The 26,906-nt window shown below is 42.2% G+C and overlaps 1 protein-coding gene across 11 annotated transcripts in view; it reads right to left on the bottom strand.

Annotated features, from left to right (window-relative positions):
* Positions 1-12,371, bottom strand: part of atp11c (ATPase phospholipid transporting 11C (ATP11C blood group)) — a 43,692-nt gene extending 31,321 nt beyond the window's left edge. For 8 of the 11 annotated variants that reach the window (XR_015036897.1, XM_085789506.1, XM_085789504.1 and 5 more), the window contains exon 1: positions 11,720-12,335. Coding sequence is in view for 10 of the 11 variants with exons in the window: in XM_085789506.1 (XP_085645632.1) it covers positions 11,720-11,746 (27 nt within the window). In the remaining variant the exon portion in view is untranslated. Of the gene's footprint in view, positions 1-11,719 lie in introns of all 11 variants that reach the window. The other 3 variants (XM_085789503.1, XM_085789511.1, XM_085789510.1) reach the window with 3 other exon arrangements.
* Positions 12,372-26,906: the final 14,535 nt, after the last annotated feature.

Genomic DNA, 26,906 nt, shown 5'->3' on the forward strand with positions numbered 1-26,906 from the left:
ACTTATTTATACTTTTTGCAGAGCTAGTGTTCACAGCAGCTTAATAATAATAATAATTTTATTATAGCACCTTTCATACAAAAAGTGCATCTCAAGGTAGTTGAACAAAACAACATCAAACAATTAAAGGAGACATATTATGTCCCCTTTCCACAAATTAAAATAGTTCCCAGGTGTCTTAAAGACAGATCTGTGACTTGATTTGGTCAAAATACCCCAAGGATCAAACATCACAGCTCTTTTCATCCGCTCAAAACAGCCCTGTTCAGAACGGCTGGTTTCAGTGCCTGTCCCTTTAAAGGCAAATGAACCACTGCTTGCCCCGCTCCCTCTACCGGTCCCAGGTAGTTGTGGTATTATGCAAATTTGAATCCTTTCCTTTCGAAGACAACTGAGGGAACAGCTCATAAAACCACTTGGATTTCAATCTAGGGAGCCAATTACAGATTCTTTTGTCAATTCTCACATTTTGGTGGCTGAAAGTCAAGACAAACACCCAAATATATGTTAGAGAGCCTTCAAAAAGTGATACTTTCATAATATGTCCCCTTTAAAAACAATATTAATAAAAAAAATGATCAAAAGGTAATAATAACACACCGTGATAAACACTAAAACAATAGCAATCATAAAAGTTAACCTGCGTTAAAACCAAATTAAAACAAATCGATTTTAAGAAGACATTAAGAAAAGTCGCCATACTTAGATCCCTAACAATATACTTTGTTAAAAAGGAAGCTTTTAAGTTTATTCTTGAAAATAGAGAGGGTGTTTGCCCCGCACACTTGGATTGGAAGTTAATTCTAAAGAAGTGGGGCCCGATGGCAAAACCCACTGCGCCTCCTACACTACTTTTAGAGACTCTAGGAACGACCAGCAAGCCTGCGTTTTGGGAGGACCTGTTTGGGTGATAGGGCACTGTAAGTTCCTCAAGACATTGCCTGGCCTTGTAGTGCTTTATAGGTAAGGAGGAGGACTTTAAAATCTATTCTAAAGTTTACTGCGAGCCAGTGTACAGAAACCAGAACAGGATAAATATGGTCTCCTTTTTTTTTAAAACACCACACAGGTGTCTGTGGTAGGGTTGGGCGGTATGAGCAAAATCTTATATCACGGTATGAGTAATTTCATATCACGGTAACGGTATATATCACGGTATGTTTTTTCCCCCCTGTAAATTCAAGTGCTTAAAATAACCATACTGTTGCATTTGATCATTTTCCTCTTTTATTTTTTAACTTGGATTTCTATTAAAAATTAAAAAAAAAAAAAACAGGAAAAATGCCAGAGCAGTCTTGCTCCAGTTAGTACAATTATATAAAAAGAAATCACAACATCACAAATTTGCATTTTACAAAAATGCCTACGGTCTGTGCTGTCTACGGCTGTTCAAACAGGTCAAACCGGGAAAATCAAAAAAGTTACTTTAGAGTTCCTAAGGTAGTAAGTAACCTTTACAGTCTATGGTAGTACGGGCTCAAATGTCAACAACTGACGGAAAAACGGTGGGTGAGAGGGACGGAAGTGACCATAATAAACAGTGTCCTAGGCTAGCCTGTCCTACAGTAAAAATGGCACATAGAAAGAGGAGTAAAGCAATATGTTAAGCGGCAATATATATTTAAGCATCAAAGATGTTCAATCAAACCCACATAGTTTGAAATAACGTTTAAAACACACACAGCCAGTGTCACAACTAAGCATAAAAAGCCCGCTAGCTTAATGCTAACGTATAATGTAAAACACCATAGACGGGCTAACAGAAATTAGCATCGCTTATAACCTGACTTACTCCTCTTCTGAAAAACTCTGACAAGTCAAACTTTAGGATGTGTTAGAGGTCTAATTCATCTGTCTAAACATCAGAACTATGACACATGAAACGGTAAACACAGCTGATCGATCGAAAAAAATTACGGCTGGAGTGAATTACTTTCACTTTTCCGTCTTGTTGGGCGGGTCGGGCTGCCTCCGTTTCCTCGTGGCTCCCCCACTCATGGATGTATTGTCATGGATTATGCTCCCACTTCTGCTTTCACTCTCCGCCTCCGCCATGGCTGTTATCACTCCGGTAACGGTAAAGCTGTTTCTTCTTCGTCGTGCTCATGCAACCACGCCAAGCAGTCTGCTGCAGTGCCGGCTCCCCCGTGTGTCGAGGCGGTCTAACTACAGTGACTCAGAGAGATGCCGCAGACATCTGCTCTTTCTCCGGTATAAACGGTATTGCAAAATCTCTACCGGTAGACATTTTATACCGTCACACGGTATAATACCGTCATACCGCCCAACCCTAGTCTGTGGTCACACAATGTTGTTTTAGTTCACTGCTGTTGTTTCGTCATCCCCCAGTGCACCACGAGGTGAAGCCCCGTCTCTCCTGGAAAGATAGTGAATCATCTCAGTCTGGAAACCTGTCAGCACCTCTAATGTATGTAAGCTGGGCAGAGGGAACATCCTGAGATGAGTGGGTGAGTACGGAGCTTCAACCACAGTGCAACCCAATCTGTCAAACATAATCTCAGTTACCTCGCCTAAGAGCAACATGAGCAAGGTGGAAGTGAGGGTAATATGGGCAAGCACTGCAACTGACAATTATTTTCACTGTCAGCTACTCTACAGCTTGTTTTCTTTATTACTCCACTTATTGTTTTGTCTATGTATAAATCATATGCCTGTTTACATATCTATCTAAGAAAAAAGTCTATGTGAAATGTCAGAAGCTAGTGGATATTTTCCAGAGCCAAATCCAGATGTTGCCATTTATGGCGCGCTAGTCTGTTAGAGAGCACACAGTAGCTGGTTATGGTTCTTCTCAGGACTGCAAAGTGTATTTCTGACGCTTGCATTTTTAGTTGTTAAGCTGGTACCAAAGTTTGTCTGAAGCTTGGCTCCAACAGCTGTGCAACGCCAGACGAGGCATGTTTGCTTTAAGTTTATCTGACAAGCGTCTCTCAACAAACGGCAAACATAGATGATTCCATGATGTGTGCAAGAAAACGGGCCTGGTGACAGCAGGTGTGACACTGGCACAGCCAGAATTATTTTCCCTGACAAATAGATTTTGTGGTCAAATAAAATCAATGCTGTAACGTTTTTTTTCCTGGCAAAAGTGCTGAGGCACATTGGAGGAAAAATATAAGCCCAAAAGGATACAGGAGGTTAAGCTTTGTTCTGATCTGTCTGCTCTTGTGGTTTTGTAACTTTTACAGAGGTACAGAGGACAAAACACCTAGCTCAGGCAGTACAGGATGCTTAAAAAAAATCCACTTAGGAAATCTACTTAAAACACATCTAATGAGGTGTAGGGGAGCTGTGTGGAAAAAAAGAAGAGTGCACCGGGGATCTATACTTGCTCTTCTTTATATCCTGCTCGTGTACTAATAACACTCTGCAGTGTGCTGTGAACGACAAGACTCGCTGTTAAGCCCGTGTTCCCATTTGACCTTAGTATCCGTTTCATGTAATTCTCTGAACAAAACCGACATTCAATCTAATTTCTCAGTCACTAGTACTAGAAGAGTGGACTCTGTGTGCGAGCAGCTCAGTGCTTTATCATATTTAACGACTTAACTGCAGCTTATCTAGCCAATCAGGCTTTTATGATGTTGCTCTGAGTTTACATGGATTCCCCACAGGTCAACCTTGGGTGTCTGTTAGCACAGTCACAGAATTTCCTCAAGGAAGTGAAACCATAAGAGGAGAGCCCTAAAGGAAGGTATACTGTATGCCGTTAAAGTAAATATAGGCCTGAACATCAAATGGTGTTATGACAATAATGGAATGAATAAATGTCGGAGCAGATGCCGAACCCCCGGTAAAACGATTCAAGAAATGTTGTTGACAGCAGTAACAGCAACATAAAGTTGCCTGTATGGCAGCCTGAATAGAGTTGAGTGATGAATGTCTGAATGCGAGGGGAAAGTTGCACGCATTGAGTCAACACTGTTAGTCACTGCGGTACTCTATCTGGCGCCCGCCTCTCTTTCATTCTCCCTTTCTCTTTCTTGTCAGCCCACTTGCCTGTCCTCTCCCAGCATGCTCACTCCATCTCACTAATTGTAACTCTCTCAGTTTTGATTACACATCCCAGTGCTCATTGTCGAAGCTGCAGAGAATTTACACGGGCCACAATATCTTTTGAAGAAAATATAGTACAAAGACGCGTCGGCCTCAGACCAGAATTAAAAGACTGTTCTACAATGACTTTTAGAAGTATTCATATCTTTGTGGCCTTTTCCTGAGCAACAAGTGAGTGACTTACTAAATAATTACTCATTCAGTCTCATTTAACCATCTTATTCAAACCACACTGATCATAGGAAAGCAATGATAAATCTCCTCCCATTATTTACACTGTATCTGTTGGTCAGAAATGACACTATTTGATATATTCCCTTCTCTATATATTTAAATATCAATGAAAAAATGTCCCGTGCACAGCAACTAAGTGCTTCTTCTAGGTGCCAGCTGGTGCAGGATAAATCACAGTAAAAATTCAAAAAAGCTCCAGCGCACACTAGAGCATAAGATAGACAAGATTTATCATCAAGTTTTTAGAATTTTTAACGATGAAAAAAAATGTCAGTTTAAACACTTTTGCACACTGGTTGACAAAAGGTGCGTCGGAGGAGAAGAGTGTCATGGGCTGGTGAAGAAACTCCTGCACACTTTTTCCTCACTTGCAAATTTTTTTTATTATGCCAACGTTTCAGTTAAACCTTCGTCAGGGCGTCAAAGAAGGTTTCTATAACCAAAACGTTGGCATAATAAAAAAAATATTATTATTAAAAAGGTGTAGAGAGGAGGCTCTGATTAACTTATGGTTAAATAACTTAGAAAATAAATGACAATTTGTTGAATATCATCCCAGTGGGGAAGAAAATGTAAAAAAAAAAAAAAAAGTATACATTTGGAAACATAACAACCATTCTGGACTGGTAAGAGAGGAACTGCACAACTTACTGTTGACATTGTTGTCAGACTTCCTATTGTTGCGATTTCCACGTACTGTGTCGCACTTTAAAATAATATGTTGACAGTTGAATGGACTGGGCCACAATGCTATACATCTCAAAACAAAAGGGGTTTCTCTCTAAAAACCCCCACATCAATATTCATTAACAACAATATTACACAAAAGGCTACCATAACAAGGAAAAGCCGAGTCATTAGTTCATAGTCAAACGATAACAGGAGTTACCTCCATCATGGATTCACCAACACTTGGCCTGTGGCATAGTCTACAGAGCCCAATCAGAGGCCACCCTCTCCTCTGTCCTGTGTCCTCCTCTGTTTGCTCACACTGATGTATAGCCTCACAGAGTGGTAACAGTCCAACTTGAACTGATGGGCTGATCCTAAGGAGCTGTTGTGGATAGGCAAAGGCTCATTGTTCTACTAGCATCCCTGCAGCTGTACAAGACACAGAGCGTACTGTACCATGGGCTGGTACTGGCCTACATTACGCTGGGTCCCTCGACAATGGGGAGGAGGGGAAAACTCATCTAGACCTCGCACTGGGAGCTGCTTCCTCAATCATTCGGCTGCTTCAAAAAGCCACAGATGCGTGTGCTACATACTTTTTGCAACACATGTGATCGACTGACACCCTCTGACGCGAGACGTCGAAAAACTGACACTTAGATATGCTGTGACTAGGTAGTTTAGCCATTTGATTTAAGGAATTCCTCAAAACTGAAGAATGAACTGCTCACTGGTTTCTGTTCATGTGAATAGAAACTACGCAAGTCTTGGGTAACAGGACTATTAGCACCATGACGAGTCAACTGCACCACCAGAGAAGAGGGAAAAAAAAGACGTGGTGACTAAAAGAAAAAAAGAAAAAGGGCAACAGACGTTTTAACAGGAAACGCATGAGCAAGTCACACATTGCTGACAAGCGGTCGGGAGGTCATTCACATACAGTAACTGAGGCAGTCCTTTCCTTGAAACAAAGCCTTACAAATACTACACAAGTAGAAACTTCACAAGACAACCCTGAGGACAGGTTTTACATTCGCTGGGCAAGTTATATTTTAACTGGTTTACAGTCACAGGGCAGTCAATTATGGAGTCTTTGGTTTTGGATTTAAGATTACATGTTGTTGTAGCTCCTTCTCAAGCTTGAACTTTGTCCCCGTAGCCATCCTGTAGGCAAATTACCTCAGTAAGTCCTGGAGAGAAATGACAAAAGTGCATTATTTCCTCGGCTTCTTATGGAGAAAACCCCCAACACACACTTTGTGTCTCAAGACTAGGAAAAGTGAGCGCATTTCGAGCTGCAGCCTAGTCACACTTTAATCTATAATTAAAGAGAATTTAAAGTGGTGTGGCCATAAATGGAGTATGGTTTTTCCAGCCAAGTGCACATACTCCGTCTATTCTGTTTTTGTGTGTGTGTTTGATACAAATCACCAGATTCAGCTACTCAGATGAGGGTGCTCGATCCAGCTGTTTGTTCCATGGAGCATATGGGTTGTAACTTAACCAAACTGCACAACACAACAATTGTTTTTACCCCCCTCCCCATGCCCCTTCACCATGTCTGGAAAAAAGCCATGCAACACCAACAAAAAGGCATTTACAGTACACCCCATTGCTGACAAGCTTTAAAAAAAAAAATCTCCATCTCAGCTGATGTTGTTATCTTTAATCATGTACCAGCTACACTGACTGTAATTGCTATTCAATTAATTATCCTTAGACACTGCATAGGAGGGCAACAAGACTAATGACAAAAATCAATGTGGCTCTTTCCTTCCTCTGCTCAGGGTGCATGTTTGATTTGAGTACAGGGTTTTTTTTTTCCACCCAGCATTTCCTCCCACTGAACTGTGACCACATTAAAAAGACTCATTTTTCTCCCTGGGACTGAGCGATACTGCCTGCTGCCTAGCTGGGAATTTACAGTGGAGATAATCATTGTAGGCTGTTGCTTAACCTAGGTGTTCGTGCGAGCATGCGTGGGCTGTGCGCACGTTCGTATGTCTTTCAGCGTTCATTAAATCCTCACGTGGACTTTGCTGCTCCTCTTCTCTCTGTGTCAGCGAGTACCCTATCATTTCAGGTGACAATGAAAAACTGGGATGACGAAAAACATCACAGATGCTGCCGTCTCTTCTCTTCCTCTCTGTGCTTCAGACACAGAGAGTGAAAAAAAAAAAAAAAAAAATTCATCCCCCCGCACACACATCTCAGCATTCTCTTCACATCTCACTGCGAATGCTCTGAGTAATGCTAGAGCTGGAGCATGGCAGAGAAAAATATCTGGGTGAGCCTTTATACATATATGGATGACAAGGATGCATTTTGAGTGCCACTAGCCTGGCAAGGATACATGGGTCCGGAAAGGGAGGAGCAATGTGAGGAGAATTCAAAATAAATGAGGCAACCTGAATTATTCAGAGGTACAAACTGAGAATTCAACATAGCTTTTAAAAGGAAGTGGAAAATTGCCACAAAAAGCCATCCGTGGTCCCCCTGTATCCATCCTGAACCGCCCACTCCGATGTTAACCGCTACAGGAAGCCTGATAGAGAGTGTCCATTAGGTGGAGAGGGAGATGGAGAGGTGCAAAGAGGCTACAGGTCCATCCCCTGGTTTCACTCGTTTCTCAGGTTTGAGTCACGCAGGACTTTCTGGCCTCCCTCACTGTATTTCATCCCCCTGCTATCCCCACAGCCACGCTAAATATATTTATCATCCTTGCTGTGTGTTGCAGATGAGCTCCTTTGGCTGGTGGTGCCATTTACTGGGCACAGAGCAGGAGACCAGACGGAGAGAGAGAAAGAGAGAGAGAGGGAGGAAGGAAAAGAAATCAGCGTAAGCAATTCTGTTCGCCAGCCACTTCACGGTTGCAAGACTAATGGCGGCAAAACAGAGCACGGCTCTAATCAATACGCATCTCTCCTAATCAAACAGGCCTGATAAATCAAATGGCCCTGAGTGCCTTGTATGGTGTGTGGCCTGCAGACGCACCCTTACCCTAACTGCTCACCCAAGAGTGACGACTGTGTTTGGGGACTGTGGTGTCTCATTAGTTAACCAGAACGGCTCCTAGTAGAGCGCACAGCTCCACCAAGCCCAAACATGTTCTCCCCCTAGGTTCATATTGTTGCCTGGATCTTGTACAAACATTTAGATGTCAACACCAACACAAAAATGTATGTATTTTTTTTCCATCAAGATCCATAAATTATTTCCTGTGAAAAGTTAAGGTAATAAAAGCCCCAAATGCGCTTCCGACAGGTTTCACTGACTGGTTGGAAATGTAAAAGCGAGACTGACCTGAATGTAACACAGAAAACACACCCGCAGTATTCTGCATATTGTCGTATACATTGACCCAATACTTGAAGATCAGATGGAGGTACTAAAATGTGGAGCAGTCACTAAAAAAAACTCTTCTCCAATTTCTGAAAAACAAAAAACCATTAAGTCTGACCTTGTGTTTACTTTAACAGGAAAATTCCCTTTGTGTGCATATCGTGTGTGCTCTGTGTACATGTCAACGCTGCCTGCACTTAGTTGTGCTGGTCAGCCGGGCACAGGTTTACACATGTTTGTGTATGCAAACCTCACAATCACACTTGCCTTCAGCTGACCTGTGAAACAGGTTTGCAGCGCCCCGAGGTTTCCAAATGCATTTCACATGCAATCCCTCAACACCCCTCACACAGAACAATTCCCTCCAGGTGAGGGTCTGTTTTACTAGCGCTTGGGTCACAATCAAGTAGAGACTCATCTAACAGCGGCAGGCCACAGAGCGTCAGCCTGCAGAGGGTGGGACAGACTGAAGAGAGATGGAGAGGAGAAAGAGAGGGAGGGGGAAGCCCTACTGAGAGAGAGAGAGAGAGAGAGAGAGAGGACCGTAGTGATGCTGTACCCGGAGCAGAGGCAGAAAATATTTTAGACTTCACTACGCAGGCCATAAAACACAACTGAATTACTATGACAGAGAGTTAAATGGGGAACCCCCACCCACTTGGAATCCAATCTTCGCCTCAAACGGTGTACTTCAAAGATAAACCAGGCCAAAAGAAAAACAAAGCTTAAAGCATCAAACATGTTCCACGGCAGGGGAATAAACTTTTCAAATGTTACATCAGTAGAGAGCTCATGAGTCAGAATCTAACCACTGGCAAAAAACCTCTAAGCTAGGATCCCTTCACCATGATTTGTTTGGAGCATGTTTTCAGATGTAACTGAACTTAACAATATTTAAGCATCGTGCAGCTTTTGCTTACATAACCCCAACAGGCAGTGCTGCATTTAAACATACCGGTATGTTACAAGCGCAACATCCACTGTGGGCTTGTAGCACTGTGGTGGACTATTAATCAAATTCTCCCGGCTTGAAAGAACATGCTTGTTTGGCAAAGGCCACAGCAAAAACTACAGTCAATGTTTTTACATTTTTTTCAGAGAAAATGAAATGCAAAAATGTCTATTCCAACTGAAATATCATGTCATATCACAATCTGCCGCATATTGCAACCATGAAACAGTTAACTTTGTGAAAAACATCAAAGTTTAATTGCACATTAATCAGGATGATCCAAGGATTTGCAGGTGAAAAAAGGTCATATGAGTTTGCCCATGTTGCTAACGTTGCCAAGGCTACCACCAACAGCCATTTTGGGGTGAAGGTTAACGTTCACATGGCTGCTCTTAATGCGCTTAGGCATTTCTCTGTGTCGAGCCAGTTAAATCTGAACCAGCCTTACTTTTTTTTTTTATTTGCAAGATCAAAATACTGGCAAACTGCAGTTTTATGAGATTCCTGTCCTTCTTTCCACCTTGCAGCTTTGCAACATCTGGGCATTAGCCTGGGGAGAAAGGGGGGGGGGGCTGCCATCTGCCAGGGCCAGTGGTGGGCAGCTGCATAATATCTTAAACATAACAGTTAACCTGCATTGTGCATTACTAAAATATGAATTATTAGTACAATCAACTAGTATTTCTGGTGCTGACTGGTTTGGGTATAGCATCACTTAATTATTTAGTCGACTAATCGTGCACATCCCTGGTACTGAGGTGCAGCCTGGGTGATGCTGTGTTTATATGTGGTGGCTGTTCTGCTTGCAGTCAAGGCAGGGGCTCCCACAATGAATACTATCAAATTTCCACCAGGCTCCACCTCTCACTCATCACACTGCTGCCTTCAAGGGCTTGAACGAACATCAAAGGCAACCGTGTGATTTTGCATTCTTGTCAGAGCATTACAACCCCCGATGAAAAGCCCAGCCCCAACTCATTCCCTCAGCCATCTTTAATGATTTTCCAAAGACACACTCAGGGTTTAGTGGCACAGTGCATCATCATAGTGGGAGAGAGTCAAGTGAGAAACACGAAAGCCTCCTTCTGTGTCTTTTGCAGTCACTCTCTCTCTTTTTGCAGTCTTCATGATGCACATGCACCTCCCATGGGCAAGGGGAGGGTGGTGTGAATCAGGAGGCAGAGAGCCAGAGCAGAAGATAACAGCACTGTGTGCATCAGTGACAGTGTGGCTGGCTGCTTCGCACAAAATATTATTTACAGCTCACACCGAGGAGAAATTACAGCAGCAATCCTCTCCAGAAGCAGGAAAATCAGCTGACCTGGCAACACTTAGAGAGACCAGGAGGGGGGTCAGGCACTATAATTATTATATTGCTTCTCCTTATTCACAGTCGGTATCTATACTGCTCAGATAGCCTGTGGGGGATTCAACCCACTGGTGACAACAGGTTACTGGCGCATAAGAGGATGATAAAGAGGCAGTCAAGGCAGTTTAGCATTTATAAACCTGGCCTTGCGGAGAGTAACTCCACTTTCAACCAGCTCACTCATGACTGATTAATGTATGAAGGGCAATGAAACCAATGGATGAACTTTAAAAGGGTAAAGCATTAAATTGACCAATTGAGAAATATGATGGCAAAGCAGTTCATGTTGGCATAACACCAACTTCTTCTGCTGAACAGAACCAGTGACTGGATATACAGCAACATTAGAGAATAATGCAACAGCAGCACAATTAGAAACTGTCAACTGGTTATTATCTTCATCTGCAATTAATCTCCTGATCCCTTTAATTGATTAATTGTTGAATCTTTGCCCTACTGTTATAAGCTCTGAGTGAGAGGCCAAGGTGATGCGTCCACATGTCCCTGTCAACTTTAGGAGGTAGATTTGGGAGAACAGGAAAAACACAGCCAGTGACAGGTGGGTTTGTTAGTTTTACAGCTGTGTTTTCTACCCATGTGATGAACAGATTAGTTGAGGTCACACGGTCCACACACAGCAGACCTCCTCCTACAGTAAAAACAAGCCCTGACAGCTGAGCGTGGAGTTTTAATGACTCTTCTGGTCATCTGTCGTGACTTCCTGGCTGGCCAAGAAGAACTTAGTTATTAGCAGTTAGCAGCTAACTGACCCACCACCAACAACAGCCACGATAGAAGTGAGGAGGACTAACAGCTGTTTCGTGTTGTCAGGCAGAGTGAAGTAACAGTTTGTCGCCAACGGGCAGTTCCCCGGGCAATTAAAACTGCTACGAGGAAATTGCTGGAAATCCCAGACCCACATTCTCTAACGGTAGAATCACAGCCGTTTAAAAAAAAAAAAAAAAAAAAAAAGCTAGCAAGAGTAGCTGGATGTCATAAGCTAACAGTGTGTGAATGTATGTATGTGTGTCTGTGTCTGTGTGTGTGTAGTTGTTGTTGCCAAGCACACATACCAAACGGTTCAGTCTTCTCCGTAGCATCTTCTTTTTAAAATCTTCTCTGATTTCACAACGCTGATGAACTCTTCTGATTCAACAGACGCCTCCAGGCTCTGCTTCAGTTTCTCGGAGAGGGAAGAAGAGGTGTGTGTGGTGGAGGGGTGGGGGGGGCAGGGGCTGACTTTACATGTATGTTAGTTAACCTGCTAGCTCCTTTAGCTATCTATTCTCTACTCTAACGTTAGTTCTAGCTATATGAAATACCGCAGCGACGCTACATCGTGTCCATTTTGTTTGGTTTCGGTATCTTCTTCGCACCATTCGCATTCTCTCTCCCCTGAATATTTTCCGCGTTGCGGTGTGGCTGGCTACTAGTCGCGCTTCCCTTCGCTCACGGCTGAAACAGTCCCTGGCATTTCGCTCTGCGCCCTGTTGCTGAGACTCGTACAAATCATTTGTCGCTCTCAAGGAGGTCTGCCTTCGCCTTCACTTGGAAAACTGCGCACCGACACCTTTTGGAAAAACTTCCTCCTCCTCTTCCCGGCGCCCGTGCACACAGGTCCCTTCGCCTCCCTGTCAAACAATTTACACTCCAGCAGCAGCGGCGGCAGCAGCAGCAGCACCAACCCACAAACCCACGTTCACAAGCTCCACCCGGCGAAGGTGCGGCGGCTTTCGCTCACATTGCATTGTGGGTAATGTGGTCAAACTGCGAACTACAATATTTCCTATATTCTCCTCCTGCGTGTCCTATAAAACAGTGGAGCATGACAGAGGTTGCAGTTTGAGACTGCACTTGAGGGATTATTGAGAATTGAATAGAAGCCTGGTGTGAATTCATTCATTCTCTTGGTAGAAGATGCAGAGGGGATTTTTCCTGAATGACAGCCCGCCCTCAACAACAGATGGATTATAAACTTTAGCTTCATATTATACACCTCCATGTTTTGGAAATGCTGGTCTAAACAACTGTACTGTTTTTAGGTTGTGTGTGGACAGACTGTGTACTGTCTATATTGTTTGTCTATGTTTCCTTGTTTGTGTCTTGATGGACTTAAGAGTCTGTGAAATAAAGCTATAGCTATATATTATAGCCTACAAATTTCTCAGCACAAGCAAAAGATGCAGCTTTTGTGGGAACATACAGGAACAGAGAGTAAATTTACTACTTATCAACAAGTGACTTTTGGCTTATATAGGCTAGGTTATATGAATAGCCTATATAAGGCTACAAATAATTATACACTATAAACCTAGCCTAGACTGTATGAATATTAGCCATATTGTAAAAAGAAGCCCACTATAATTATAATTATTCGCCAATATCAAAAATATTTTTTGCAGATCCATTTTTTAGACGGGAACATAATCTTTGCCTTTCAGAATATTACCTAGTTTACTAATAAGCAACGTCCTATGTGTGTTTTTGAAAGGCCATGCTTGTCCATCAGGTGGACTTCAATCTTTAACATGTACATAGGCTGCCAGCTGCAATGTTCAAAGTAAATTATTAAAGTGAGTGAAAGAACTGTAAGTTCATGTAAATGAGCTTCAAGACATGAATTAAATTGAATTTAGATTATCCTGATTTGTAAGGTAGATGTCCCATCAGCTGTTTTTGGATTTGTCATCATCAGAGACCTGCCCTGGGACCTTTAGCTGCTTTCTGACTCACTGGTCTAAGGTCTAACACAGCTTCTTGCCAACACTTGGTAGAAATGTTAACACAGCAAAAAAATGTCATGTGGTCTTTTTGTTTAGGAAATAACCCTTGACAAGTTGAAAGGAAGGCATGGGGCAGGAAAATATATCGCTTCTGAAAATTCTCAAATGCAAGAGTGTAGAGGTCTCAACTCTCACCACTAGTTTTATATTAGCAGAGAGAATAACTTCTGAGATTTGTGAGACTGAAACATTTTGTATTAATTTGTGTTATGAACGATTACTAACCACTAGTCTGACTGAGTTTAATGTATGTGCTGGTGTTGTGAACATGCGTGTGAACTTGTGTCGAAGCTGAGACATATTGGTGCACAATAAGCAGAAATCTTCTGGCGCAACAAACAGGGAAGCACAATGTGTCTTATGTGAGGTTTCTTAATACTTGTGATGGGCCATTGCATGACACTGAAATATTTCAGGGGTTAAGAGTCATGCACTCTTGAAGATTTAGATCTAAAATATGATGCAAAGGTAATTTGTTATGATGAGAATATTTTGGTCTCAGGAGTCATCAATTATTCAATTTGGATTTTTATCTCTCATTAAAAATTTGTATACATATAATCAAAATATTCAATGAGTGCAATCAAAACAATCAAGTTATTTACTGTGGCTTCTGGGCCATGGAGGTCATAATTGTAAATCTGAACCTCTTGTAGTTCATAACCTAATTTGTATTTATGTGTGTCAATGCATGAGTTGCCCCAGCAGTTATTTGCATGTGACGCCAGTTTTTGCATCTCCCCCCCGCCATCAGTGACTCTCTTCCTGGAAATAGGTGGTCATTTTGGTAACACAAGCAAGTGGCGTAAGAGTGAACATTTTGATAGGTATTTGTGTAATATGTTGAGGTAAGTAGGATTCTGATGCTGTGAACTATGAAGGCATTGTAACTGAATGATTGCATAGTTTGGTGGTGTTTGCTCAATGTTCACTGGAAACTATTACACCTCAACTTTGACGGAAAGACGTCAGGAACTGCAGGTTTCACGTCTTTTTTGAGTTGCAAAATGAAAATAAATTGCTCATAAGATTTTTAACCTTAATAAATAACCTCTGACATAATGATTATTTATTAAGATTTCTGCCCCGCTGTTAGTTTTACATAGAGACAGTGCTGTTTACTTTGTTAAAGTTATGCACTCATTTTTAAGGGTCATCCTGTTTGTTTGTTTTTATTTGTTTGTTTGTTTGCTTGTTTGTTACAGTAACTATGGTTTCAGTGTGTGCCATGCACTTCACAGTGAATCAGGAAGTTGCCAACTCAATGAACAATATCTACACACCATCAAACCACAGCCAGAAATATATTTGTCAGAGTTTCATAACTGTAAATGTAGAGTATAGGACATACACTACAGTTATCATAATTCATATAGATAAATATCTGAAATTCATCCTTTTAAGATGTGTAGGCTAAATGTCTTATTCACTTATCATCTGCAGATTCATAGTTGTGCCATTACCTTGGTGTCTCCACTTGCTGTCAAAATGTTATTAAGTTCATGGCTGTTTTAGAGAATTTTTACAGGTCAATTATTTTTGTTCTACCATTTATTTCAGCCCAAGGAGTGAATGTATTTTTATATCAATATTTCATTAGGGCAGTGAAATAGTGAGAAAGGCAGTTGAAGATGTTTGATGTAGGTATGCATTAAAAGGAAGTGCCTGTTACATCACACCACTGCCATTGAACAGACACTGCTGTAAATTGAACTCTATCGCCACCATGTGGTTTAATGATGAATTGTCGTTTCATTTTACATATCATTTTTTCTATGTTGAATTTTGGAGTAACTTGAGAATAATATGTGTTTTCCCTTATCATTTATTTATATAAAAATAAAAATCTCAAACTTGATTTCAAGCAGAATTTTGGGAGTAACTTGAGGATAATATGTATTTTGTTATCATTTATATATATATACAGTATATATATATATATAAATCTCAAAGACTGAGTCAGTACAGCAAAGAAGGCCTGATTGAATTTACAGGAACAGAATTAACATAAACATAATATACAATAAACTCACATCACATTACACATTTCTAAAGCTTTCATGGTGGAATCAACACGGTGGGATGCAATAATGTCCAGGTTGATGATAATCTCACCACAAGGCCATTCACGCTATCCTCTGCACAATCTTCACCTTCTTCCAGAGGAAGATCACGTGGCGTGACTAAAAGCTAACAAACAGAAAGAATGGTTTGTGTGGTGAGATTATTTTGGTCCACTGAATGTTCAACCTCAAACCAATTCCAAGTACTATAAATAGAGCAGGGTTTTCCATGTTATTTCCTCTATCAGTGTAACCGGCAGTGGTTTCACTCCTGTGAAACTGTAACTGATGACATGACAAACACAGTGCAGCTTAAAGAAAAATAGATAAATAAATAAAAATAAATAAAAATAAAAGAATATTTTACAGTTTTTCTCAATTGCTAAAACACTAAACCCTATTGTCTGAACCAAATGCTCAGTGTCCTGAACCCATTTATTGAATTGGTCACCCTTTTGCCAGAACCTTAAGCATTTTTCACCTAGTTAGACACAAACCTATTCTCACCCACTAAAACACATTCTGCACTGTGATGCACTTGTGTTGCATAAGCGCAGGCAGCAAACGTGAAACTCGATCAAAGCACAGGTGTCTAAACTTACAGTAAACACAGCAACTCAAAATTGATCACACTTGTGGCTAATAATCTGAAAACCAGTATAGGCCAGTTCAGGGAGCCCTGATCGTTGAAGTTTCACTATGGATAAAAACAATCAGAGAGGCAGAGTACAGTAAGCAAGTCCTGTGGCCTGACCCAGCACGTCGACATGAATCATTATGCTGTAAATTAATGTGAATGTGAAGATTCTTGGGGTTTTTTTGTTTTTTTTACTACAAGTGCCAAACAGGGATTTTGTTTTGTTTTGCAAAATGCATTTTCCTATTGTGAATGTAAAGATTATTCCGACAGCTTTATGATCTGATCATTGTGTTTGTAATGACTGATCAGTGGTGTTTTTCATTTTGATTGACTCTGATCTGACAACAATGTTCGGTTTTGAGCGCTGTTTGATCTGTTTTGAGGCAATAGTTTGGTTTTGCAGGAAGAGTCAGAAGTTTTGTGAATGTAGTTTGAAAATTGGGTTTTGTGTTTACAGTTTAGACTAGAAAAGGATGAAAGGTTTCAAGAAATGTGTCTAAAAACTTGAACTAACAACTTTATGGGCAACAGTGGATGTAGGCCACATTATCAACAGCTGCAACTGGTTGTTGTAATTCAAAGCATGTCCACATGGTGGCAGCCCAATAACACCAATGGACGTCACAAACTTGTTGCTCTCAGGAAGGAAATGAAGAGCAAGGCAGCAGAGCTGATTACAGTTCAACTTTTATGAACTTCACTGCAGTCAGAATTTTTGTATTTTTGACTAGTTTTTTTTTTAAGGGGACTAAATTTAAACAAAAAAGTTTTGTCCATTGCTGATACTGGAGATATGTTACATGTCTACACAATTTAGAAGCATCTATGCAGCCCAGTCCTTTTTGTTTATGTTGTTTCATTAGATTATAGTATTCCAAATTTTAAGACCAGAATTAGTCATGCATGTATATTAAAGTCTGTGTATAGCGATTTGTCCCAAACTCTGTACAGCTGAGGCATGTGTTAATAATAAAATAAGAATTAGAAGTTTAAACCTTGTAGCAGTTGAATGAAAATTCCAATTCTATGTATTTATATATGGATTAAATACAACCAAAATACTTCAGAAACACTTCACATGTATCGTGGAATAATGAACTTATAAAATGTAAGATTTTCTCTGAATGATTTCCAGTTTAGATAATCTCTTCTTCATTAAATGAATTAAATCAGACGACTGTATCTGACGTCCTGATAGAACTGCTTGTCCTGAAGGAAGTGTACAGTAGCTGCTGTATTTAATTTAGTGGGCATTTCTTTACTGGTTCTGCCGCCATGTGTCTCCTTCGTAGTTGTGAATTTAAACTGACAGCCCCTGTGGAGGAGTTGGGAGACTTCCCCAGCCATCTGTCTTAGAGCAGCCCCCTTCAACACCCCCTTCCCTCCCTCCACGCATCCCTCATTCCCACACTGGGCCTTTGTCAGCAGTTCCTGTTCCTGGACTAGGCGTGGCGTGCGCAGAGGCTGGGGCGACCGTGGGTGCTTTCAGAGGCACCTGCAGATGGGACAAAGGGCCAAGGGTGCTGGGGCTGAAGACAGATTGATGCTTTGTGCGCTGGGGCTGGAGAGAGCGAGAGAGCAAGAGAGAGAGAGAGAGCGAGGGTGGTGGGGGATAGTTAGCTGAGAAGTTTTCAGGGAGAGGATTTTCGGGGGGACAGGGATGGGTTGGTGGGGGTGAAGGGGGGAGGTCTGTCACTCCAGTCTGTGTGAGTCCAAGCTTTGGAGGACCCAGAGAGATTGACAGCTTTTGTGGACTGAATCTCTGCACAATGGTTGTGCTTTAATGGGCAGTAAAGCTAGAGTAGAGCTTTGGGGAAGGTTTTGGAAGGGGAGGTAGTGCTTGGTCGTGGTTGCGATGGTGGCGGCGCGGGGAGGCTGAGGGATGGGGGGCCAAAGGCTTTACTGCTTTGCTTGGTGGGGACCAATTCATGGGCATTCAGTCCAAGGCTCGTTATTCACTGAATGCATCCAGTGGAGGAATGCAGCAGCATCAATTAGAATGTGTTAGCAGATAGCAATGCAGGGAAGAAAAACCTTTCTCTCCCTTTTGCTCACAGGACAACACAGTCCCACTATAGGAGGTGTCAGAGCCACAATGCCTTTTTTGTGGGTCTCTCTCCATTACATTACCAGTGCAATATGTAAGGTGGGGACTCTTTTGATTTAAATTAAGTGGAAAAAACACTAAATCCTATTTTTATTCAGCAGGGATAATGGTGTTATACTCTATAAAGGTCTTTAACTACTTATCTGTGGCTTAAAATCTTCCCCAGCTCCCTTTTCACTCCACCTCAGTGTCTTACTCTCATTGGGGGCATTATATTTATTCAATGGTGGAGGGTCAAAGACAGACTGTTAAACAGAGTTGCTTGTAGCCTTAACTGCCGCATCACTTCTAATTGTGTATCAGTGGGTCAGTGGTTTGTTGTGTTGTCCCCCTGTAAGAAAGGAAGAGCGGATATGAATTTAAACAGTATCTTGTACGGCATTGTTTGGAGTGGGCTCAGGCCACCACTTCAGACTCAGAGGGCCTTTTGGAAAAAGACTTTTTTTCTCTCTATAACTTTCAAGACAGTGATATAAAAGAAAGAGGAAAGAGTGGAAAACACTTTGATGGTGATCACATGTTGGGGTTGACACGCCATTCTCTGTTTTGAATGTAGAGGGGGCAGCCGCACATGCCCTTCGAACTAATTAGGCTGCGCTTAATTGAATGCTTTTTCAGGTTGCGCACAGCAAACAAATTCTGTATTTGAAAACAATAAAAATAGCTTTAATTACAATCAACCATGCCCCTCTGTTTTTTTGTTGTGTTGTGTTTTGTTTTTTGTGTCACTTAAACATTCCTATTAAATTTCCCATTCATGCTGCTATGTGTGATAAATTTAGAAAACAGGCGTCAGGGAGGGAGGAGGGGGAAAAAAATAAGATTATTCTGCACTGACTAACTTGAATAAACTGATTTTGAAGTTTTCCATCCATGCACTCAGCATCCATTTTGTCTCCAATTTCCCTGCTTTTAACACAAGATGATACAGATGGCATGTGTGCTGAAATGGAACTGGGAATTTTTGTTCTCCTTAGGTTTAATGAGAACTAACTGGCAGGAACCTCTTGTAGAAAGGTGTAGATTTCAATATGAGCAATTATGCTTCATTTAAAGCCAAATGAGCCAAATTTGCATCCTCTGAAAAGGGAACCAGGGCTAAACTGTATGAAAAGTGCAGTAAATTGGGGCAAACATCGCAATGTGCAGAAATGCATCTCCGCTGTAATTGTGTAATTGTAGAAGAGCTCTAAATGCACAGCCCAATTAAACTTGCTTCTTCTGCAAGGCAAAGAATTGGCAGGTTATTATGCAGGAAAGTATCAGCACATTTAAATAGCTGCCTCCTTCATGGGTGGGGATGGAGGGTGGGATCATTTGCAGCAAAATGGAATATCTGATCAAATATGGACAGATGTCTTCATACATGTGGAGCGGCTGTGAATTGGATGGGAAGAGGCAAGATGGATGGATGGCCTCCTCTAAGAGATACAGCTTCCTGCCCTGAGTACTGTGGGGGCACAAGAGGAAAAGGGTGAGAGAGGGGGAAGGTTAGGCTCTCAGTGGGGGGAGACATTTCCCTGAAACACCAGTTGATGGGCTTCTCCCACAAAGGGTGGAGTGACGCAGTCTGCACTGCTGCAGAACAGCCTGGTCTCTGTCTGGATTAGGCCCTGCAGCACACAAAGGAGAGCTCAAGTAAACGGTTCATGAATGTTGATTAATTGATGCCATTTTTTGCAGTGTGCCATGGAGATTTAGAGGGTAGGGGTGCATGAGGGAGGTTGTGTGTAAAGCAGGGAGAACTGCGATCTGAGGCTGGAAATGTGTTTTTGTGAGTGCATTTTTCAGATATGCAAATCTCAAATGGTTGCTATAGATCACAAACTGACACGAGTTTGATTCATAACTTCGGCAGAGATTCCTTCATCTCAGCTGTGGTGAAAAAGAAAAAGAGAAAAGTTAGTTCTCAAAGAGCTCAATCAAGCTGGCACGCTGCGACTGTCTTTGGTCTCTGTGTGCTTTGACTCCCGATGGTGTTGTCAGATGTGCCCAGCTGGCACAGTGAGCAGCTCAGGTGGCAGAAGCAGCGAGGAGGTTCCCACGATGGGTTTTTTTTTCGGGGGGTACAGGTGTCCTGAGAGAATGAGGGTGGCCTGGAGCAAGGAGGGGCAAAGCACTGGCCCATAGCCCACCTCAATGGAGGGATCCCAGGGGCCAACTCAATAGCCTGGGTTCCACTTGATGGAGAGAGAAAGGAGCGTTTCAGCAGGAAAGATCTGGTTGTGGGAGACCTCTTTCAAGACTCGCTGTTTGTCTGAAGGCTGTCACAGCAGATGAGTACTCAGCAAACAGCGTGAACAAGGATTTGAACCAGAAAACCAACAGAGCCTTGACAATATTGTGATTGGGCCTTGTCTCTTTAGAGGGGGCTGAAAGCCGAATTGAGAGCGGTAACAAGTGCACATTCAGAGCAGGACGGTGATGCCTTTGGGTTGTGTTTTATGGTTTTGAGGCTTGTATGTGGTGGATAAAGAAAAATCATGTTAATCTCCCCTTTCTCTCATCTACAAGTAGAATAGGGGTGAACCTGTGGCACTTTAATGGTCCAACCAAAGTCTTACAAAGTCATTGTTCGGTCTTGTAAAGTCAAATGTGAATGAGACCTCTGTGGTCTCTTGATCCAAAACAGAAGACGAGCTGAATCATTCTTTAAAATGTAAATATAAGCACTACAGCAAAGAGTTCCACTGAGCTTATTTATGCCGTTTTCACCTTTTCTTGTATGATACATTAGATTTTGCATCTCTCTCTTATGCCTGCTGCACCTCACATTGTCAATTACGATTTACACAGTGTGACAACAAAGTAACTATGAACCTTATTTTGTTTAGGTTGTAGTAACATCTTCATATCTGCTCCGTAATATATCTATTTCACACATACACAAAGAAACAGGTATTAGATGAATGCCAGGTTACTGTGATTTCCACCATTTTTTTCGCCCTGCCTGGTTTTGTTCTACTCTTCTTTACAGGAAGAATTTCATTTAATTTTGACTCACTTTCTTTCTCTTCTGGTTTGGCCAGAAAAATAATTGCAAGGCTGCTCGGCTCATTCCTGTGAAGGACAGATGAGGAGAGGAGAGGAGAGGAGAGGAGAGGAGAGGAGAGGAGAGGAGAGGAGAGGAGAATCAGAATCTGTCTAATACCACTCACATTGCCGCTGTAACCATGCTGCTTGGAAAACACAGTCATATTTAGTGTTCATGTAGTATTTAAAATTAAAGATACAATTAAATATTATCTATGTAGCTCATATTCTGTTTTGTAAGTTCAGATCAGTGTGTTTTGACACAAACAGGTCCTCTAATATCTATCTAAAAACCAGTGACAACAAGCAGAGTGTGGAGTGGGAATCAGTGAAATCAGATTACACATAAAACAAACTGATTATATGCTTCAGTTTTGTTTCCTCCCTGACTTTGTATACATTTATCGACCTATTTATCCATTTGATGGCGAGTGAGAGGGGCATACAAAGAGCAATGTTGTCTTTTGGAGGAGTTGGGCTAACTTTGAAGGTTTCTGAAGAGAGAGGCTTGTGATGGAATGGGCCGGGAAGGACTGTGACTTCTCCATTGAGAGTGGAGGGGCACGCTGGATTAGCTTGATTTGCCTGTGAATGGGCGCTTTCCATTATTCTTGTTAGGGAGCTGTCACATCGAATTGAGAAAGTGAAAACCTCCTTTTATCAACCTTTTCCAAGTGAAACTGAACAGGCAATCAATAACTGAATTCAGGCCCAGGGGAAAGTCAAGCAGAATGATATGGGGCTGTTATAAAGGGGGTATTTGTCAAATTGCTAATGGGAAAAAGTGGATAACTGATGTAATTTTGGCTCCAAATGCCGTTGAGTTTAACAGAATACTGAAAATAAAGAAATTAAGTCATAGCAGCACAAATAAAATTAGGCTCTGAGGACTGTTACTAGTAATAAAATGGTAATAAATAAAACACAATAGATGATAGAACAATACAACAACTAGTGTTTTTACAACTGCCACAATTTAGAATTCAAATTATGAGCTGTAATGATGATTTATATTTATTGGACTAAAACAAATGTTGTTCTTTGTGAGAAAATTGAAACAAAAAATTTAAAAAAATAAAACAGAGAGAAAGAACAGAAAATCAGAAAAGTAACATTTTCCCAAATTTAAACCAAGTCAAAAGTCTTTAAAAAGAGTTTATTTATTTTAGCTTTACGTCATTATACATCCATATAAACATGCATTTTTATGAGTGTACTTATCACATTATCATAATGATCATTTTGTGTTGAGTTCAATAGGCTATAACCAAACCACAGTTAGAAAACCAAACAAACCGGGAGTGGCTCACTTTTTATTGTACGAACGACACCATATTGTTTTGGAGTTTCATTATATTGACCTTATTGTGCCATTGTGCTTGTTCTGACACCATGATAATGCCTGAATACAGAGGGAATTATGCTCTGTATAAATAGATCCCATAGTCAAGGATTGCTTCAATTATCCCTCTACACATTGACAACATGAAGAGAATAAAAACTAAAGCCTTAGTCCAAGCTGGTCTCAAGGCGCTCTTCAAACATTGTTTTGGCCATTGTTAGAGGGGCAGAGGAACATCATCAGCATCAATGGCAATAGAGAAAAGAAAAACATTCATGTGAATCATGAACCTCTTTTATACATTCAAAGCGTTAATTGAGAAAAACCTAAAGAAAAGTAAATAAAAACTATATTCATGGCTTCATGTGAGCATGTTTTTAGTCACCACACGTCTTTTTGCAATGCCTCTTTATATATCTCGTATGGTTTTTTTTTGTCCTGTTGCATATGCTGTTGTTAATGCATTTTTAAAAAAGTGTTTATAGCCATTTTCTATCATGTTAAATTGCACACATTATTATGGCACAGGGCTTCCTGCCCATCCAAACCATTAATCAACAAATATTCTCATATTGCGGCTCTCAATTTTTTACGCTGGATGGAGAAAATGAATCGGATCATTTGGACTCATCAATCAATTTGGTAATTGATGTCTTAATCATTATACAGTTAATTGAGCACCTAGATTGTTGCCTGTCATTGTTCAGAGCACTGAGATACATCGCCCATGCAGCAAACCAGCCTGCAGCAGTTTCATGGAATTAGAACAAAAAGAGTGGATTTTGTTGCTAAAACTTTTATTATAGTAATATCACATTTCTAAATAATTTTGAAACGTTAAAAGGTGCTCTTTTTTGATAAATGTATTATTTTGTGTATTGCTGCTGTTTTGAAAAGGTAAGTCAAAAATAATGGTGTAATGATTTTGTTGAGTGCTCCATTCCTGCCAATGAGGGTATGTGAGGTTTTCATCAGTGTAATTGTCATCCATCCATCTTCTGTGCACAGTGAGTTGATAACAGCCTATGAAAAATGACTCATGGCCATAATGAGTGTCTCACCTCTGAGTGGTAACCTGGTTCACAGCCCTCCGTGGAACAGCAATTTCCCATTAATTCCACTCCACTGTCTTTTCTCCACCTCATATACGCTCTTACCTTCACATTTTCACGTTACAAATCTCTCTCTCTTTCTCAGCACAGCCAGTCCTAACATTAATTAAACACTAAAGACCCCCGAGCTAGGGGCCCCGAGGCTGCGGAGGCCACAGGGCTCTCATAATAAGGACAGACTGATCTCCTCTAGCAGGGGATAGGTGTAGGGTGGCAGTAAGGGCTCGGAGGGACTGTCAGGGGAGGAGTCCTTAATTGAGTTACAGAATACTTTAATTACGACTGTTTCCCACATATGCTTTGCACACACACACACACACATACACACACACACACAAACACCCAGTTCCAGCCCAAGAGTGCAGCTGTGAGGCAATTATCATCAAGCACCTCTGCATCTGTGTACAAACAATTCCACAGCTGCTGGCATTGACGCTGTGGAGCAGAAAAAGCTCAGGTTGACCTTGAGGCTTCAGCTTCGCTTCCAAGACCATGACCTATTCATCTGAGAGGTGTGTGTGTGTGTTTGTGTGACACCTATGAACACTGGACCTGCTTACCATTTCAAATAAGCTGTCACATACTGTTTACCGCAGTGTGTGCTCTTTGATGATATAGGTGGCTGAAGAAATGTTTGTATCATGATGTAAAACGAGAGAAACTGAAATCATTAGCTGCCGACTGCAGCACGTGTCCTAAAGAGTAAATTCACACTTTCCATAAATACTCTTTTCACACAAGTGTAATTTGTGTGAGAACGATAAATAACCAGAGAAGAACAAACAGTACGCTCTACACAAAAGCTTTAACACCTTCTTCCTTCCCTCCTCAGTAGCTTTAATTTTAGAAACTTACTCCACATCATTTGACAGTATCATGTACAATCTCTCCCAGCTTTCTCTCAATTAAAGCTACACGTTGTTGAGACACATGTATGTGTGTACAGCATAATTTTGTTTTCCGCCTTAATCTCTGCCAATACATTTAAATACGTTGCTAGAGGTGGATGTTTGCAATCAGTGTGTATGTGTGTCTAAGTGGGGTGAATGTGTGCGACCAAATATGTGAGTGGGCCAGTGAAAGTGAGTGAGTGAGTGGGCCTATTTGTGAGAACAGCGTGACTGAGAAGGCCACTGTGGGATAGAGGGGAGATGGAGGATGACTTTATGACACCAAGGGGACAGGATCAGGGGCAGGAACAGAGAGGGGGCCTGGCGGAGGAGGTGGCGGTGCAGGGAGAGGGGCAACCCTAGCTGTCAGCTCTGAGGGGCTGCTGGAAGACTCAGCGGGGGCTCAGCCTGGCCCCCGGGATGCCTTGTCACCACGGCGAGGCCCTGGAATGCGCCGGCACACAATGAGCTCCTGGGGCTCAGAGGGCACTCCGATTTGATAACCACATTAAAGTCCTAGCAACATCTGTTGGGGTGCAGGAGAAAGGCCTACTGGCAGGTTTTAACCCCCCGAAACTGGGATCATTAACCCTCCGCCCTGTGAGAGAAGGGGGACAACAGCCCTCTATTTGTCAGCCGCCCTGCACAGGGCTGCGGGGGCTAATATTTTACCAAAAACAGCGTGAGAAGAGAAGCGGCCCTGGGCACCATGGAGAGCACTCCTTCACACTTTACATACACATTAGCAGGAAAGTACAGTCTGCTTTACTTTATGGAACTCACAAAACAACATTAGCATAGCCTCCAACGAAGCAGCCTTGTGAGCATGTTGCTCATTTACATGATATTCATCAAGCAGCTGCACTTTAGTTACTTTAGCGCGCATTATGCACATAATTCAGAGTGGAAACATTAAGACTAATTTCACTGTTACTTGCTGCAATGATTGCAAAACATCCTGGCAAATACCAAATCATAATAATAAAGGACAGATGGACATCATTTTAGCCTCATATGAAATACATTAACGTCCACAAAGATGCGTGGATATTATTTTCCCCTCTGATTTGTTAATGTGTGGTTAGAGGCGAGGGGGCAAAGTTGATTGAGGACGGAGAAATAACAGGTGTTCTGTCACAAAGACACGTCTCAGGCCCCAGGATCCTCTGGTGCTTCGTGGGTCAGCGCCAAGCCTCATCCACCTCCACAGGTTTCAAAGCGAAGGCCACCTCTCTGTAATGAATAATTAAGAAAACAAAAGGCCCCGAGGGGGTGAGAGGGTGGAGGAGGAGGAGGGTGATGGGGCTGTTGTGGAGGGCCTAATGCAACGAGGCCAGATGCAGCTGAGGAGAGCTGAGGTTTTTGCCCCTGTGCTTCATAGAAAAAAAAAAATCATCCTAAATGTATTCCCTGGAGATGAGGGGCTGCAGGAGGTGCCCCCAATGCACAGGGTCCTCAAGTGCCTCCACACAAGTAATCCCATTCACTGCAGCTCATTACATGGGCAATTAAGTGCTGGGGTGGTGGGGTGGGGTGGGGTGGGGTGGGGTGGGGAGGGGAGGACGATGACGAAGAAGAAGTGTGTACGTGCATGTGTGTAAGTGTACGGTCTTTGGCTGAGGCTTTGGCTTGATGTGTGTGTGTGTGTGTGTGTGTGTGTGTGTGTAGGGGGTTGGGGGGCGGGGAGGGGGGCATCTCTGGGTTTTAAGGATCGAACCACCCTACAAATCCCCCACCCCCACCTCCAGCATCGCCGAGCCACCTCCCTCCTCCCCACTTCTTCACCTGGGCTGGACACCTGCCTCTCCTAATGAAGATCCATGGCTTCATTTCCATTTCTGGAGTCATATCAGAGACTGCCAAGCACAAAACAGGCCTGTTTCCTCAGAGGCCTGGAGAGCCGGATAGAATGACACGGCTAAGTGCTCTGGCAGAGCAGGGCAGCTGCAGAGCCTGAAAATGGGATTTGCTTGGGGGTTCTGAAGTGGGGGGCTCGGATGGAGAGGACCTGATGTTTGGATTGGCCACAATGGCAGCCGTGTGCTACCTCAGCAGCTCCTCGGCGCTAATGAGGCTTTCTGCTGAGATGGAAGAGAGGAGAGGAGAGGGCATGAGGAGATGGAGAGGAGGAGAACAGAGGAGTGTACCACTACACACCTACCTCACACACCACTCTCACCTCCTCTGCTGATAACAGCCGCGCTAACTCTTGAAGACACAAACTGAAGATTTTCTATACACACACAGACAACACATACACACACATACACACACTTTCTTGTGAACGTGA

This window comes from Trachurus japonicus, chromosome 10 (genome assembly GCF_045865225.1).
Source record: "Trachurus japonicus isolate A0001 chromosome 10, Traja_1.0".
In the NCBI taxonomy this organism is placed as follows: domain Eukaryota; kingdom Metazoa; phylum Chordata; class Actinopteri; order Carangiformes; family Carangidae; genus Trachurus; species Trachurus japonicus.